Genomic DNA, 18,840 nt, shown 5'->3' with positions numbered 1-18,840 from the left:
AATCATAACACGAGGCCCTAAGCTGCATCTTTGCAAATCCAATGCTGGACTTATAAGCTAAATTTTAGGGTCTCACGCTTTTAAATTGTAGAGAGAAGAGCCCCTTACATGTTATAGCTTCAAGCAATAATTCATGTAAATCTGTGCTTAAAATACCTGAATGTTCCCTTGACTGGAGACTAGTAATGAGTCTAAATATGATCCTAACTAGGAATCTTTCTGAGGCCTCAATCAAGGCTAGACATAGATGTTTTGGGCCCTTATTTCTAGCATGTGAAAGACCTGTTCATCCCAGCAAACAGCAAGTGTCACATGTCTATGTCGATCTCTGCGAAGTCCTAGCCTAGTTAATTAGAGAAATAAATAAATAAGTAAATTAATTTATAAATTTTAAACACAATTTTTTTTGTTATAACCAACAAAATTTTCTTTCTAAAGGCACCAAGTTAAAACAAAACCGGTAGAATGTGTGTGTGTGTGCTTGACAAGTAATTAATTCCTGTCAAAATAATTTATCGTTGTGATAAAGAATAGAGAATTTATGTAAATATACATATTTATAGCAATATTTCATTAAAAGTCAATAATTTTTCTATAGTAGAATAAAATAATTCTCATCTGAACAAGAGCCAAAGATTTCACAGATTGAATTTTCTTGTTTCAAAGGATCGACACCATAGTAAATCATAGGCAAATTAATACGGAAGAATTGTTAATGTGGGGTTTTCTGATACCAGAAATAGATTCTTAAACAGATTAAAGGATTTTTTATGGTAAAATATAATAATTTTTTTACCTAAATTAGCATGAAAATTCACAGACACGTGTATTGTTTAATGGACATGGATCGAAACTAGAACAATTCCTAGGCAATTGTGTAAGGAAAATCTGTGATGTTAAGTATCCTGTTAGTGAAAATAAATCCTTAAACAAATTAAATACTCATCGAATTTTTCAATATTCTTTTGTAATCAACACCTTTCTGTAATTTTGTTGTTTTTTCCAACTGTTATTATCGACGAGTTGCTTAACAATAAATATGCAGAATATCTCCTGTTTATTGACAGAAGCCCCGAGGGATTGGAAGTAAATTGAATTAAAACCAATATTAATTTAACCTTGTAATTATTATTTCCGAAGAGAAATGAGTTTTATAATTTTAAAGGACATCTACAATGATATAGGCCTCATTCAAAGGATAATGCGCGTTACATTAATAAAAATCTGTGATGGAATATTTTAATTTTTTGTTTTTGTTTTTTGTAGTAATTAAAGCTTGTTTTGAAATAAATTTTTAATTATTTACGATATTTATAAATATATTGGAGCTACATTTGAGAAAATCTTTATTTTTAGGATCTTTTTGAAGCATTAGTTGATGTCACTTAATTATGATTTAACTGAGGAAAATAGGGAAATTCCCTTAATTAATAGGGTATTTTCTTTATTTACCTGTAATTTCCCTAATTTTCTCCCCTATTTTTATAATTTCCCTAAATTTTACCCCCTAATTTTTATAATTTCCCTAATATCCCTATATTCCCTCTATAAGGAAATTAGGGAAATTATAAAAATAAAAGGATCTAAATGGAATATAGAAAAGGATAGAAGGGAAAGAAATACAGGAAAATTCCTAGGGAACACAGATTTTTTAAAGGTTGCTTTCATATTTTTGTCCTCATATAATGTCTTATATTAAGGGGAATATCCAGTGCGGGGCTAAATCTCACAACCTATAATTCCTATATTGTTTTATATAAAATTATATAGTTAAATTGCCGTAAAACATTAAAAACTTTTCCTATTTTTTTCTCAAATTATATCTAAATCAAAATTAAATGTAAAGAATTATACATATTTAAGAAATATATGATATATCCCTTAAAATTCTGTACAGGATATTCTCTTTAATATGGGATATTATATGGTGATTAAAATAGGAAATATCCTTTAAAGGAACTTTTCCATTTTTATATTAAAGGATATTTATATCCTGGGAATTTTTGTATACTTCGTATAATATAATGTTTCCCTAAAACCCCCAGTATAGGGGAATTTCTTTAATATAAAGAAAAATCCTTTAAAGGGTGGATTTGATGGATTTATCAGAATATTACCAAAATTGTTAAATATATAGCGAGAGTTTTAAGTACGTTTTTAAATTAATATAATAAAAAGTTAAAAATTAAATTAATTTTTTAATTTTTCAACTTTCTTTCATAATAATTTTTAAGTTAAAAATTATTTAAAAGTTAACAATACTGGCAACACAAATTAATGTAATTTTCCATCATTAGCGACATTAACATGTTTCACTTGAGTTTTAAGAAAGTTTAATTGTGTTTAAACAATTTAATTATAATTTTTAGTTAAATTTAGCGTAAAAATAACACCTTTATTTATTTTTCAACAGTATATTTACATTTTTAAAGCGGAGAAACATAATAGTTTGGTAGAATATTGTAATTAGTGTTGCAGTTAACAGATTACACTCGACTTTTAAGGAAGTTTAATTGTGTTTAAACGATTTAATTATAATTATTTTTTAAATTTGTGTAAAAGTAGAGTTTTGATTCATCTTTCTATACAATATTTACATTTTTAAAGCAGAAAAAACATAATTATTTAGTAGGATATTGTAATTGAATCATTACAATTTCATAAAACTTGCTATTAACTTCATCCTAGCTTAATAACCATTATCTGTAAAGATTTTTAAAAAATAGTGGGTCATATCCAGATGCTGAAAGAGTTAATGGGTCGAAAAATAACAGGGTGTCATCGAACAATCTCATTTAAGCAGGTCGATGCTACGTATCCATTTATCTTACTCGTATACCACTCTGTATTGTTTTTTAATTGTGTGACGCGTTACGCTTCATCATCCTCCTCTTCCTCCTCCTCCTCATCATCATTAATAAAAATCAATAAATGTCGATGATAATATCAGGGAAAAATCCCTCAGATAAGATTTTAGTAGCTTGTAGGATTAGAATGACCCTCGAGATTGTTGAAGATAATGTATATAAATTACGTCCACACGATAAGGAATGACAGCTAAATTCGGTTACAACCCACAAAAATTATTGATAAATGGTTAATATCACTTATCTACTACTGTATTATGGGGTTTTTTTGGTGTTTTTGGTCGTTACTTTTCGGATTATAAGCCGCAGTTATTGTTTATATCTCACTTAACTCAAGTTTACTTACTCCTTACTTGCAGGAGAAAAGTATTAATGTTTAGGACAGTCATACAGTACGTATTTATGTAATGGTTATAAGTTTTATTTTTAATTTAAACATGTTTTATGAAACGAGTATATTTACTGTTGTGTATGCACTTGAGTATGTGACAATAGAGCAGGTATAAACTTCTTAACTGAGCTAAAATCAGTTTATAACCCCCAAAAATTACTAATAAATGGTTAATATCACTTATTTTCTACTAAATTATGTTATTTTTTAGTGTTTTTGATCGTTATTTTTCGAATTTTAAGAAAAATTATAATCTTGTTGCTTCCCCCAAGCTGTACCATAACAAGCCCTTCCCCTCCATTAAATAATGATTTATGCAAGATTCTGAGAGCCCCAAGCTATGGACTCATAATGAGCCCTAAGCTCTAATTTGCTTAGTTTATGTCCAAACTAGGATCTTTCATATCTCACCTAACTCACGTCACTTTGAGTAAAAAATCAAGGAACGAGTTGCGTAATCTTTCCGGCAAAAAAGTTAAAATTGCGTGTGACGCCGTCTGTTATATTATTAATTATTACAAAATGGCAAAAAGAAGCTAAATTTTGAAGGTGAAGATGAGTTTTATAAAATAAATTGCAAATACAAGTAAAATCTTCATCAACTTTGACCTCACCCGAGATATGACACGTCACCGCCACTATCTCTTCCACCCACTAGACCTTTAACATCCAAAATTTAACATTATTAATGCAACTAATACACAAACCTTCTTGCAAAATTTCAGAAATTTTCGACAAAAGGAAAAGGAGTTATTAAGCTTCAAAGTGGGTGAACAATACGTTCCCCCACATACAGTAACATCTATACACAGAAAAATCCCCAATTTTTTTGCATTTATAAACATTTTATGTATGTAAAAAATGTAAAAAAACATTGTAATAATTAATATTTATATTTTAATTTAAAAGAGGATTATTAATTAAGGTTCAATATGACATTTAGTGTATACACTTATTGTATTAATAATGTGTCACTTACGAGAAATTGTAAAAGATTTTTAAAGTATTTAATATATATTTTTAATTAATTTATGGTTAATTATTTTTAAGATATTAATTTTTAAAATATTTTAAAATATAATTTTGCATTGAAAAATTAATTTTCTTTTCTGATTTGATTGATGTAAATTTACTTTCGCTCTTTGAACTACATTAATATTTAACACTGTTTCATTTTTAAATTATCTTTTTTTATTATTTTAATAAAGTGAATTAATATTGCTTAAACATATTTTTAAATAAATGAATTTAATATTATAAATTGTATAGATTTTTTCCTTATTTTATGCTTTACTTTTTGTATTTTTTGGACGTTTTTTACGATCTTATGTAGGGAAATTCCCTTAATATTCAAAGAAATTTCCCTGAAAAGTTAATCGACTTCGATTTTGTAGTGTATACAAAACACTACAAAATCGAAATCGATTAATTTTTTAGGGAAATGTCTTTAAATATTGAGGGAATTTTTCTTATTGGGTATATTCCCTAATATCCCTGTATAGGATAATTCCCTTAATACAGGAGAGATAGATAAAAGATATTCTTTGAAGGATCTTTTTATTACTTTTATATTAGGGAATTTTTTCTATATTTCTTAGAAATATTTTCCTAAATCCCTAATATAGGGAAATTTATTTAATATAAAAAAAATCCTTTCCTTTAATAGTCCACGAGTGGGTAAAACCGCTGAAAGTTGGTAGTGGTCGCGGGTTTGCATTTTCTCAACGGATTGGCCACGTGGACTTTTCCTGGTTTTCTTCATACGTATAACATCGAAATAGGGGACAGTTTTCCATAGGAAGTCCTTTCTCTTAGTAGTTCGCACTTGTGTTGTGTTGCCTTATTTGTCAATCCTACAGGATGTTTACTTTCTTCTGTGATTGTTCAAGATTGTGACGTATATTTTATTTTGTATTGGTCTCTTGTTTTATGCCTAATTATTTGTTTGGCTTCACTTCCGAAACAAAACACATAACACTCTCACTGTTTTGTTTTATTATGTTGCTTGTAATTGATTTACGTACGGGTTTCGTTTTTAGTTGTAAAATCTGTGTAAGCTGGAATACACGGTTCCGTTTAGGCCGTTCGCTTTCATTCAGGTTCCGTTCTAAATTGGTTTTACTGTACTAGTGATTTTTCTGTATTGTTTTCACAGTCCTCATTCTCCTGATGCTCTGTATCATTTGTTATATTGTTTTTCATGCTGATTATGGATTGAGTGACGGAATATGCGGCCAATTTATCATAAGTCCTACCACACTTATGATAAATTGGCCCATTTTTAGGTGTAGACACGTGGATAAAAGTTTAAAAATTGCATATGGCCAGACTGTTGTTGAGGCTCGAACCCACGACTAATTTTTATCCACTTGGCCCTTAGAAGGCCGAGTGGATAAACGTTGGGCCCTGCTGGTAACGCTAAACCGAAGAATTATATAAAACAATGATGTTTACACACAAGTTTATGAGTTAGAAAGTCATGTGATTTGGTGATAACAATGCCCTTTTAGTGTAAAATCGTATAATTAGTAATTCACACAGGCTCTGAAGCAGCCTCTATATAAGTGGTTCATTGACGCTCTATAAGGGTGACGTTATATAGGAGAGCGCTATATCGAGGTTTGACTGTATTATGTTTTTTTTTAAAAGTTGTTATTCATTATATTAATTATACAATAAATACTTCAATTTTGAAATGATTTATTCATTTATGTATTTTATATTGTATTAATTACGATGTTTATTAGTTTATGTTTGTATTTCTGTTATTTTTTACGTGTTTGTGCTGACTAAAAACGAAACACTCAACACTAATCGCATGACGTCTTGTATTGATTACACTTGCTTTGTGTGTTTCGTGTGATGTGTTTGATCGCGTTAGTTAAACTTTTGTTTTGTTTTAAAACAAAACGAAAACACTACAATCGTGTGTGACGTTCTGCTTTGTGCTTACGTTGGTTCGTGTGACGTGTTGATTTTTGAAGTGTTAAATTGTTTAATTAACACTTCAAAGACCAATTCATTATCTTTATTAAAAGTTGGTTAACGTGTCAACGAATTAGCAATGAAATTTTAAAAAATTTTATCAGATTTTTAGAATTTTTTACGGATAAACAAACAGACGGATAGAGAAAGAAATGCATAATACAAAATTTCAACTCAAACTTTTAATATTAAAAAAAAATTAATAGAACTGGACGATTGACAGACGAATATTCAAACCACATTTTTAAATATAGTAAAACCTGTTTAAAACGGAACCTTAATAAAACGAAAACCTGCCTAAACGGAAAAAATATTTTTTAAAAAACAGCGATTTTTTGTTATAAAAACCTTGTTCTGGCAAACCGGAAAAATATTCAGTACCGTACGTGTCCGTTTTACGTAGGTTTCACTATAGTTAATTGATTAAAAAAATAACAATTTTTAAAATTTGAAAATTCGTTTAACGAACTCGTTTAAAAAAATCGTTAAAACGCAGAATTTAAATTTGAATTTTCAAATTCAAATTTAAATTCTGCAAAATATTTCAATTTCAATTGTTTCTTAATTGTTAAGAATTTATTGGATGCATTAAGTAGTCGCTATTTGTAAACATCTGTGGGCGATCAAGTTCTTGGTGTGACACAACACGAATAACGACTTCTGTCACAGTGATATCAAAAGTGGTTTGTTACGGTACTTGACCTATCGATTGCTGATTTCCACCCCCCTTCTGTAAATGGATTGTGTAGAATTCACCTCACGAAAATACAAATATCTTTGTTACTTTAATCACGTTGAACACTTATGAGACTGAATGCCAACAGCTGGTGTCAATAGAAATCTTAAATTTCATCAAACTCCTCTCTCTCTCTGTAAGGATTGAATGACACAGAGGACGTTACCCGCAGATAAAGTTAGAGAAATTGTCCTTTTGTATAAATAAATTTGGGATTTTTTAAGTATTAAGAAAGTTTTTTTAACCAAAGAATTGCTTAATTGTCTCGCTTTCATTGTTTTTTTTTTTTTAAAATAATGTAAACCGTTCTAGAAAGGAGGTTAGCCAGCTCTGATATGGATCGAAGTTTATGATTGATGTATGTTTAATACGCCATTTTCTGCTGCTGATAACTGTTTAATTGGGTTATAATTGTGTTAAATTGTATTTGTATTGTTTATTTCGCGTGTTTTCTGAAGAAGAATACAACGTAATCACTTGACATGCCTACTACTTGAAGATCTTGATCGGCTCCTCGAAGTTTCTCTGTAGAATTTATGAAATTGGACCAAATACATTCAAATTTCCAATATCATTTACCTCTGTTTTGAACAGAAATACCTACAAAGTGTTTTCAAAACAACGTCATCTCCTAACATCAGCCATTTTTAATGTTCCCATAAGTGTCCGTTTCTCATAGGTTTGAGTGTATATAAGAAATTGCGAATGCCTTGTTTTCGTATGTTTTCTAATTAAGAGTATGGTGCAATTGTTATGATACCAGCAATGTGGGTAAAGCCTAAAATAAGGATCATATCGTTGAAGATCATACGTAAAACGTGAATAAAATTGAATAAATTACATAAAAATTATTTCTGTATTTTTGTACTGTATTTGTAAACGTTTCGTATTGTGCAAAGAACATATGCAATGTATCCTTCAGAAAGAACATGCAATATGAACTTTAGAAAGCACGTGCAATGTGTTCTCTAAGAAGAACGTGGTATAATTTTTAGTGTTATAATTTTTTAGGGAGAAAACACTTAACAAGGGTCATATCCGTAAACTTTCTGTATACAAATGAATAAAAATGAATAAAACATAAGCAAAAAATATCCATTAACAAAATTTAACTGAATAAAACATGCCTAAAAAACAAACAGAAACAAAATTTGGGAATTTGAATTCTGCTTAGTTACTAACTGACGTTTATTTATTGTTCGTATTTACTAACATCAACCATATACGATGAACTGTTTCCTCGATGAAACTAATTGTCATATGACAAAGCATTGTTTAAATTATATTAAATATAACTTATTTGATCTTAACTAAATATATTTAAATAAATTAAATTAAATGTATCGGGTTATATACTCGGTTGTCATGTTTAATTAAATGTTTCTCTATATCAAAACCGGGATGTTTTTTCTTTGATCATTTAATTATTAAAGCATTGAACTCGTTGGTGTGGGTTCGATTTCCAATTAAAGCCGGTTTTTTTTAAATTTTTGTGGGTTTTTGGATGGACACTTGACCATATGCTATATACGGTAAAACCTGCCAAACACGAATCCTGAATAAAACGGAAACCTGTCTAAACGGAAAAATATTCGGTGCGATTGCCGTTTTATACACATTTTACTGTATTATAACTTAAACCTTATACATAAATTAATATTTTGAAAAACATTTAAATAAATTTTACAGTCAAACTCGATATAGCGAACTCCTAAGTAGTGTCACCCTCGTATAGCATCGTAGGATCTTCAGAACCGCTTAGTAGCCTATCTATGAATTACTAAATACACTAAACTGGAATCTCACGTTACCAAATATCTTTACCGGTTTGGCAGGTTTCCGTTTTAAACAGGTTTGTTATGTAGAAAATCGCTTCGTTTACTTACGCGATTTTGTATTGCAAATTACTCAATTCGCGTGACTACGCTAGCTTCTAAGCCCGTATTTATATGACTCGTTACTATACTTCGTTTTAGCGCCACACTCCATTTAGTGCCAGCTAGATGACGATATATCGAGGTTTGACTTATTGTACCGAGTTGAATCTTTATCACTACGTTGAACACAATAAAGGAACGTTTTATCCTCTGATTCGTTATATCGAGGAAAAATTATTTAAACATTTTGAAATTCGATTTTAATGTTTTATAATCGAAATGGTCATAATAAGTTAATTTTCTGTATCAATATTATTATTATTATTATTATTATTAATTTATTTTATAAGCAGAAATTCAAAGAGAAGTGAATCAAACACGTCACTTTCCACCTCATTAGTCACTTTAACAGTTTAAATTCAACATTAATATTAATTATTAAAGTATAAATTATATTTAAATCAAAGAAAGACATTCTGAAATTTCAAGAAATCAAAAATATTTACTTTTTTTAAGGGAATTTAAAGGAGAAAAAAATTTTTAAAAAAGTCACTGACGTCCTACTGTTTCTAAAGATTGATCACTTCTACTCCATTTTTTAATTTTATTTTAGGGTTTTTTTCCTTTATAATAAATTCGAGGTCAAAGTTTGAAAATTGACTTAACTGGCTACAAAATTAAAACATTATTCAACATAAAAACCAATTTTTAAAAGATAAAATGAGGTTTTCTCCCCTCCCCTTCTGGTAAAAGAAGTACGAAGCTGATCTATTTATCGTTGAGAAAAGTACATAAAAACCCGTTTAACACGGAATATGACGCTGTTGATCAGATTTTTCCGCTTTATACAGGTTATAGTAGCTTATTCGAAGGGTTCTTTTCTTTTTATAGAAGATTTGCTAGGTTTCGTGTTATAGAAGGTTGTAGCGGGAGTGAGACGATATCGGGTAGAATTTTCCGTTTTGTAGGGGTTTGGAGGTTTCTATAGAGGGTTATGGAGTTTGAAAGGTTGTATTATATAGAGGATTTGTCAGGTTTCTTTATATACAGGGTTACAGGGAATTTGGAAGGTTCTTATAGCCTATATAGAGGATTATGAAGAGCGTGAAAGGTTTTTTATATAGAGGTTTCGTCAGATATAGAGGTTATGGTCTTGTTATAAAGGGTTGTATCGTGAATGTATGGAACCAGCCAGAATTTTCCGTTTTATAAAGCGTTATGAAAGGTTTGGAAGGTTCTGTTATATAGAGGATCTTCCAGGTTCCATTACATAGAGAATTACCTCGGGAATGCGACGATACCTATCAGAATTTTCCGTTTTACAGCGTATTATTAAGGGTTGGAAAGGTTCTATTATATCGAAGATTTGAAGATTAGAGAATTATATCGTATATAGAGAATTTTCCGTTTTATAGAGGGCTATAGAGCGTCTTGACAGGATTCATTATACAGAAGGTTTTGTTTGTATTAATTTATGCGATTGGTTTCCAAGTAGTCTTTCATGTCCGTGTTAAACAGTTTCCGACTTATAATAGTATTTTTTACACAGCGATCTTTAATTTAGGTATTTTTCCGTTTTTTAAGGAGTCCGTTTTAGGCAGGTTTTTATGCATATAAGTTATACAAGCAAGAAAGAAAGTGTTTCAAGTTTAGAGAAGTTTTATATTTATGAAGAATAAGGGAATTAGAACAGCGTGAATAGATTAGGATCGATTATTTTTCAGTTTAGTAAGCGTGATACACGATAATAAACTGTTGTTTGCCCTCCTTCGTGACGTAACTGGAATATGCAGTGAAGATATGGCAACGTTACTACATACATACGCCCATATTATTAATCTAAAATGTGCCAATTAATACTTTTCTACTTAAAAAAAGAAATTTAATCTTACAAAATTTCGTTAAATAATCAAAATAATTTAGTTTTTCACTTTCCCGGCTTTTATACAGTAAAACCTCTTCAAGACGGAACTTGAATAAAACAGAAACCTGCCTAAACGGGAAAAAAATCTTTCGAAACAGAGCGATTTTCAACAATAAAAAAACCTGCTAAAACGGAAAAAGTATTGGATGCTGTGCAATTCCGCTTTACACAGGTTTTTACTGTATATAACAGATGAAAAAATATGGCCAAAAATGACTTTCCTCTAAAAACTTTTACATTTTAGACTCAGAAAACCTTGAAACCTCGAGAAATGAAAGGAAATTCGGGATTTTTTTGTATGTAGTGTATGGGGCACGAGTTGTTCACTCCTTTCAAGCTTAATAACTCCTTCCTCTTTTGTCGAAAATTTCTGAAATTTTTTAAGGGAGGTTTATGTATTAGGGGCATTAATGCTGTTAAATTTTGGAGGTTAAAGGTCGAGGGAGTGGGGAGATAAAAGGGGTGACGTATCGTATCTCGAGTGGTGTCGGACTTAATGAAGATTTTACTCGTTATCATCATTTACAATTTCCTATAAAACACATCTCTACCCTCAAAATTAAAGCTTTTTGTCACTTTATAATAATTAATACAGTAAAACCTGTGTAAACCGGAATAGCACCGGTACCGAATATTTATTCCAGTTTGGCAGATTTCCGTTTTGGACAGGTTTTTAAACACAGAAACCTGCTCCATTTCGAAGAATTTTTTTTTGTTTAAGCAGGTTTTTTTTTATTCCGATTTTACTAAAATATAAAAAGTTTTTAAAAATAAAATTTGATAACAGATGGCGCTACATAATTTTAACTTTTTTTTTTTGCTTGGAAAGTTACACAACTCGTTTCTGTAATCTTTTTATTTTTAAATTATTCAATTTCTTCTATTTTTATCACGAAATCTCTTACACTTTGATTAATTTTACACCGTAAATGACACTGTTTACTGTAGTTTTAACCGCTACATTTTGTAATAAATAATGTTTTTATAATTTTAAAAATAAATTTATTTTATTATCCACATTTTTATTCACTTTTCTTTTACAATATTTTTCCTTCTTTCGCACAACAGAAACCATAGAAAACGTCCGAAAGTTGATACTCTTACATCGATATATTTTTCTTTATTGGCACTTTTGAAAATATTTTAAAATAAAAATACAATTTCTAACGAAAATATCGGTTAAAACTTTATATATTTATCTGAAAAAATATATATTTTTAGGATGCTGCAAAATGCCAACGAAACTGGATACATCAACGTCAATTGCGTGGATCCTATAGGAAGATCGGCTTTATTGATGGCCATAGATAATGAGAATTTAGAAATGATAGAGCTGTTAATTGAAAATAAAGTCGAGATGAAGGATGCTTTATTGCATGCCATCAGCGAAGAATACGTAGAAGCTGTTTGAAGTGTTACTAGAGCAGGAAGAAACCAATCGTCTTCCGGGTGAACCGCAAGTATGTTTGTAAAACTCTTTGGTAAAATATATTTAAAATAAAAATAAATATAATTTATTTTGTTTCGTTCAATTTAGAAGTAATTTTTCTTAATTTTCTTCATTTTTTTTTTCTAAATTTATGTTATATAAAATATGTTTTAGGGCGATGTAAATCCGTCTTTAAGTGTCTGCGTGCGTAGAGGATCCATGGATAAACCATCGAAGAACGCTTGTTAATTTCATAAAATATATTTTAAAACACTAAAAATGAGTATATAATAATTTTTCTCAAAATTTTTTACAAGGAACTTCCTAAAACAATTGAAAAATTATTAAAATTTACATAATAAATTAATTTACTTCTACTTTAAAAAGACTTTTATCGCTCTTTGTAAGCATTCAAACACGCGTGGGGCAGGCCCCATTGATTCGATCGAATGAAACTCAGTAACACATGCATTGCAGATCGTGAGAAAGAGATTCACGAGAGGGAAAATTAGTTTAAATTTTCACCATAAGTTGAAAATGTGGCGCTGTAAGGGTGGCAATTCTTATGGATAAATTTATGGGTAAACTGTGTTATACTATTTGATAAAATACGGTTAAAATTATAAAAAATAGGTATAATAACATTCCTTAAATTAGTTTTCAGAGAATTTGTTGTTTTTACCCTATTTTTTTGTATAATTTTGATAGCAGAAAGTGCCTTATATCAAATATCAAACAGTTGGGTTCTTTTATTGGACTATTATGGCTAAATAATTACTAAGTAATTTGGCAGAAGGCGTGCTGCCAGGCCTCCATCTTGTGTTAGATATAATAATTATAAATAAATAAATTAATTATAGAATAATCTGAAAGTAAAGATCGGAACTCGAACCCACAACTCCTGCTTACTGTTCAGATACGCTGCCAATTACGCAACCCAAATTTCTGTCCGGTCTTAATTTATAATAATATATTTATTTAGAATTATTACTTTATGTCTAATAAGAGATGGCTGCCAGAGTGTGCAGTAAAACCTGTATAAACCGGACTCGCACTGTACCCAATATTTTTCTCGGTTTGACAGGTGTTTTTAACATAGAAACATGATCAGTTTCGAAGAATTTTTCATTTTTAGGGACGTTTCCGTTTTATTCAGGTTCCGTTTTAGACAGGTTTCACTGTAATAAAGTTCCTTAAGTTAACTTAAAAGTAACCATTTTGCCATTTCTTTCTTTTTAAAGCATGTAATTTATGTGTAAAGTCCTTTAGACTAATGAGAATCCATTTATAATCGTGTTTAGGTGTACATTTAGATGACTAGATGGATTCTATTATATATATTCTAGAACTATATATATATAATTCTAGAATTTGCTAAATTGCTTCAATGTAAACTAAACTTACAACTGCCAAAGAGAGATCCGCCCAAATTGTGTACTTTACTAAAACTCATTGTTAAACCACCTACTGTCATGCTGCATTGTGAAGATAATTTGTTACATTTATCTCATCCCCTTATAAAAAGTCATTTTATTTTATCATTTGTCTCTATTTTCTACTACCATTTGAACAAATTAGATTAATTATATAATGTTAAACGTTTACTAACTTTCTGTTTCATCGAATAATACTTTCCATTAATCACCAACATGCTCCTTTAATTTAAATAATATTCTGTTTTAGGTAAATATTAAACATATTTTTTAAAATATATTTCTAAGTGATTTATGTTCCGAATTTAATTTTCCTAAAAATTTAATTTTAAAATCATTTTTTATAGTTTGAACTTTAGGAAATACATATTTTACAACGAGATATGAATAATATCAAGTTTAATCGGTTGTTTTACTGATTTTTCGCTGCTTTGCATTCCTCTTATTCGTTACATATAAAATTTTCTTTTTTCATATTTTTTAACAAGTGTAATTATTCCGATTTTGTTCAGTTATTGTTCTGTTCTGATTGTGTTCAGATATTATTTCTCAGTTTCTTTAGTTGTGTTTCTTTTCTGGTATTGATCCCTACTAATTTTGTTTTGATATTGTATTGTTCGGGTTCTGTTCTGTGTTGCTTCATTCTGGTTCTGTTCTGTGTTGCTCTGTTTTGATTCTGTTCCGTTCGGATTCTGTTCTGTGTTGCTCTGTTCTGACTCTGTTCTGATGATGTTTCGTTCTGCTCTGCTATAATATTGTTCCGTTCTAGTTCTGTGCTGACGTTCCGTTTTGATTTCGTTCTGATATTATTCTGTTATGAATTTATTTAGATATTGTTTTTATTTATCATAATGAACAGTGGATTTTAATTGCATCATGCAATTTTCTGTATCAAAAATCATTCTTTATTTATCAGAATGATACAGATTTTTTCATGGGTACTGTTATAAATAAAGGTTAGATATTAGTTTCAGATATATTCAGTTACATTCGTACAAACTATCTTTTAAGAAAGTTCAATAAGCTTAATTTAAAATTTGTTTTACAACATTATTTAATAATTTCTTTATAAATTAAAAAGATAATAATCTGCAATTTTTAAAGAAAAGTTTATTAATTTTCTTTTACTAATCATTTTTAATGATTATAAAAACGCAATTCTTCACAACTTGATTATCTCCATCAGGATTAGATAGAGCATGATTATTTGCGTAAGGTCTCAGGCATGTGGGGATTTCAAAATTTTGTCTTTTATGTAAAAACATAACACAAGAGAAATATAAATTCGTGTTTAGACAGTAAGTGGAACTTAAACAGTACCTTACGCTTCCTTCTTTTTCATATTTGTTTTTTAAAGGAGAGATTGGTACTAAAGAAACACATGGGCAATCAGACGAGGGGACCTTCTTGATAAACTTTTATTGGAAACTACACCTATTTACATTTTACAAACGTGAAGAAAACCGGAAGAAAAAGATTGACATTTTCATATTTCTTGTCCTTTTCTAAAAACAATTCGAATTGTTACCTTGGTCTCATTCTTTTCAAATAGTCCGCCATTTTCCTTATTCAACAAGACATTAAACGTCACTACTATGTCATCATCATTATGTTTCTTCTATTGGTCAAACACGGCAGAAGATACTAACAAAAAAGAAAAAGTTAAAGTGTTTTTTATTTTAGATTTTCTTCCAAAGCCTATAAATGACAATGTCAGAATAGGAAGTGACATCACTCCGTTTCTGTTTTATGTTTCTGACATATGTTCCAGTTAAGTGGAAACCAGCCTTAAGACATTTCAAGAATTGAATTGTAAAATGTCTCCTCCCTCTATTTCTTCTACTATTTTTTCTTGCTTCATTAGTCAACAATCCCTCTATTCTACCATATAATTTAATAAAAATTTATAGTAAGATTGTCCAAAGATTTTCTATGTAGATAATGATAAGGGCCTTTGTGTAGTAAGATGATAAAGCCACTAGATGATTCGGTATATGATGATAAGACCCCATAAATGAAGTTCTACTACACAATAACTATAGGCAATAGTTTCATCAGCTCAAAGAGATGAGTAGGGGCTCTTCAATCTTGATTTTTTAAAATGAAAACAACGAATATAAGTAAATTTGCTATATAGAATTCTTTATTTACTATTATAATATATATACTGTATATATATATATATATATATAATATATATATATATATAATATAATGTCTGTCCGGTTGTCTGTTCTGTACACAGTTCTTTTTTTATACTTTAATTTAGTTAATTTACAATTAAAAGCTCTTCTTTAATAGAAAAATGAAAATAAACCTTCCTGTTATTTTCGTTTTTTTGTTATTAATTTAATTTGATTTTTTAAGACTAGTGTAATGTTGGATTCAAACAAGGCCAAATCCACGATAATCTCTGAAAATTATTTAAAAATTTATTTGGCTCCAAAGGAGCCTTACGGAGCCATGACTGAACCATTGAGATCAAACATTTTCATCGTTTTGGTCACCGCAACCATCTGAAACAAGCGTGTTCAACACCAGGAGGAAGCTGAATCGATGTAGATGATGAATAGCTCTACAAACCTCATTTGGGTTCCTAGCCAGAGTAATTTTCTTAATGGATTCTGTTCTGTTATATAGTGTAAATGCCACATCTATGAAGGCAAGTAAAGTCACTGGCTTTTCTAGTCCCCATAATGACTCCCTGGCTCAGAGTTTCTTAATGAACTTACTGACGGATTTTTTCGAATAGAAGACTTCTGGTTAAATCGATTCCTCTCTTATTCTCAGCAGGATAAGCAGATTCCCTATTCTCGGGTATTCCTATAAGGGTTCTCAATAGGATCCCTATTCTCAGAGGGTTCCTCTGGGTTCTCAGTAGGATCATTATTCTTGGTGGATTCCCCTGGAGTTTTCAGTACGATTCCTATTCTCAGAGGGTTCCTCAGGTTTCTCAGTAGGATCCTTACTTTCAGGGAATAAGTAGATTCGCTTTTCGTCACTTCTGCTTTTTAAATGTGTATTTAATTTCTTTATTTCCATTTTCGACAGAAACAGTCTTTAAACCTTCATTCACTGTATACGCAGTCATGAATGTTGTTTAGAATAATTGGAAGTGAGATGGGTTAAGGGGTAAATTAGTTTCGAGCTAAGCAGCTAGGAAATTAATTAGTTACACTAATTCTAGGAACCTCCACGAAGAAGTGCCATCCGCCTGCAGAATTTATAATTAATTTCCTAGCTGCATAGCTTGGAACTAACGTAAGCCTCTTCACCACTTGACCCATTTCACCTCCAAATGCCCAACTTGTGTTTCTTTCTGCGCATGTGTACGGAGTAATGCTATTAGCTATTTGAACGTAACCAGTTTTGCACGAAAGCGTTTCTTGGATTGAATTTGATTCGAATGGAATAGCAATGTATACAGTGCTATAAACAATAGGGATATTTACTTTGTTTGATTTTATGTTGCTCCAGAAAGTACTACGCTTAGTAGGGAATAGCGTTGTTTTTTGCCATCTCTTCACATTCTTCATAGCTTATTCTTTTATAAATTGTTTGTTCCTAAAATCTAGCCACCGGCCAAACTCATGAATTGCCCCCTCCTAATGGATAAGCTTGCATTATATTTTGCAGCAACATACACAAATACATGAACATATACACAAACGTATAATATATCTGTATGTTTGTATGTTCGTGTGTTTACAAACATAGGAACACATTTACATAAGATATTTAATAGAGACTTTTCTTGTGTCTGTAGCATACAGAAAATGCTTATTTAACTAGTATTTATTTGTAGAATACAGGAATAAAAAAAAAACATAGTTAAAGGACACTAGAGTAGATGTTTGTGTCTTACAGGACGATACAGTAAGTAAACAAATACATGTTTCTTGTTTAGATAAACACGAGAATAACTGTCATGTGTTTGGTGTTTACAGGACACAAAGGAACACCAAACCGTTAGGTAACCTTCAACGCGTACTTTTGCGGTATCTGTAAAGACTAGCCTTAAAGTTAAGGCTTTGTAGCTATAGATCTTTAAGGTAACAAACCTTACGCATATAATCTAAACTTCACTGTATAAACACACAAAAACAATATATGGATGCAATTTTTTTTTTACTGTTCCTTCCTGTGTGTACATAGAAGGCTTTTTTAATTATATCCAATTCATAATGGGTATAATTAAAAAGTCTTCTTAGTGCTCAAGTATCCGGCTCGGTCTACTGTTAATCTGGCACCAAGGATAATGCCCAAACAGAATAGAAATTCCTTGGGTTTTCGAGCGCCGGATTCGCTCCTGGAGCGGTAGATTTACCTCTAAACAGCACATTTTAAATTATTATAACTCCGTTCTCGAGATTAAGAAAAGACAGAATTCTTTTAAAGTCGCAGCCTAATAATCCTGTCTTAGTAATTACGACATAAATTCTATATTGATAAAATTAATGTCCCTTTGTAGAATTAATTTATGGTCAGACGTGAACAAATTCTCAAGTCTTATACAACGTTTGCATTTTCGTAACGGGTTATAAAAGCAATTCACTCGTCACACGTTGTTAATAATTATAAATATAGACGTAAATTAGTAAACTAATAATCGTATCGGATTACTTATTCCATTATGCTCATTAACGTAATCAAGCTGAACAGACGGACGTGCGCGTATGAAGTGTTATAAAAGTTTTATTTTATGCGGAATCTAGTTTAAAAAATTCGATAATTATTACTTTTTCATGCAAATAATTTGTCGTGTAAAGTCCATACCCCGCTTTACGACCTATAAGCTTCGTCAAATAGACGTCATTATTATACTTTCTCGTAAGAAAACTGTCTGAATGACGTCATATTGACGTAATACTGTATATTATTCGGTCATACCTATAAATTTTCTATTATGTTTTATAAAATACCTAGTGTTTGATCATCTCCGTATAAAGAACGTAAATATAATTTATGACACCGAATCTAAGAGAAATCAAAGCTCGATTTACGACGACTGGCTTAATATGAGTTTGTATAAATTAATTCAGTCGTTAAATCGGGGTCTGAGTTCCCTGTTTATGACACCTAACATCTAAATACGGGCCAATTTCTCAAAAACTAGCAAAGAATCTATTTTTATGTTATGTATATGTGTATGGCTTTCGAAAATATGTGACCTCATGTTTATGATTAAACAAGGCCCC

The 18,840-nt window shown here is 30.2% G+C and overlaps 1 protein-coding gene across 1 annotated transcript in view; it reads left to right on the top strand.

Annotated features, from left to right (window-relative positions):
- The window catches only part of LOC136982224 (transient receptor potential-gamma protein-like), a 70,654-nt gene that overhangs the window by 16,486 nt on the left and 35,328 nt on the right, over positions 1 to 18,840 (top strand). The window contains 2 exon segments of the mRNA XM_067278665.1: positions 12,002 to 12,188; positions 12,190 to 12,240. Coding sequence (XP_067134766.1) covers positions 12,002 to 12,188; positions 12,190 to 12,240 — 238 coding nt within the window.

Source organism: Centruroides vittatus, unplaced genomic scaffold, assembly GCF_030686945.1.
Source record: "Centruroides vittatus isolate TY-2023 unplaced genomic scaffold, ASM3068694v2 contig_817, whole genome shotgun sequence".
Lineage (NCBI taxonomy): Eukaryota > Metazoa > Arthropoda > Arachnida > Scorpiones > Buthidae > Centruroides > Centruroides vittatus.
The sequence above is the reverse complement of the archived record's forward strand: the minus strand, read 5'-3'. Positions and strand labels throughout refer to the sequence as shown.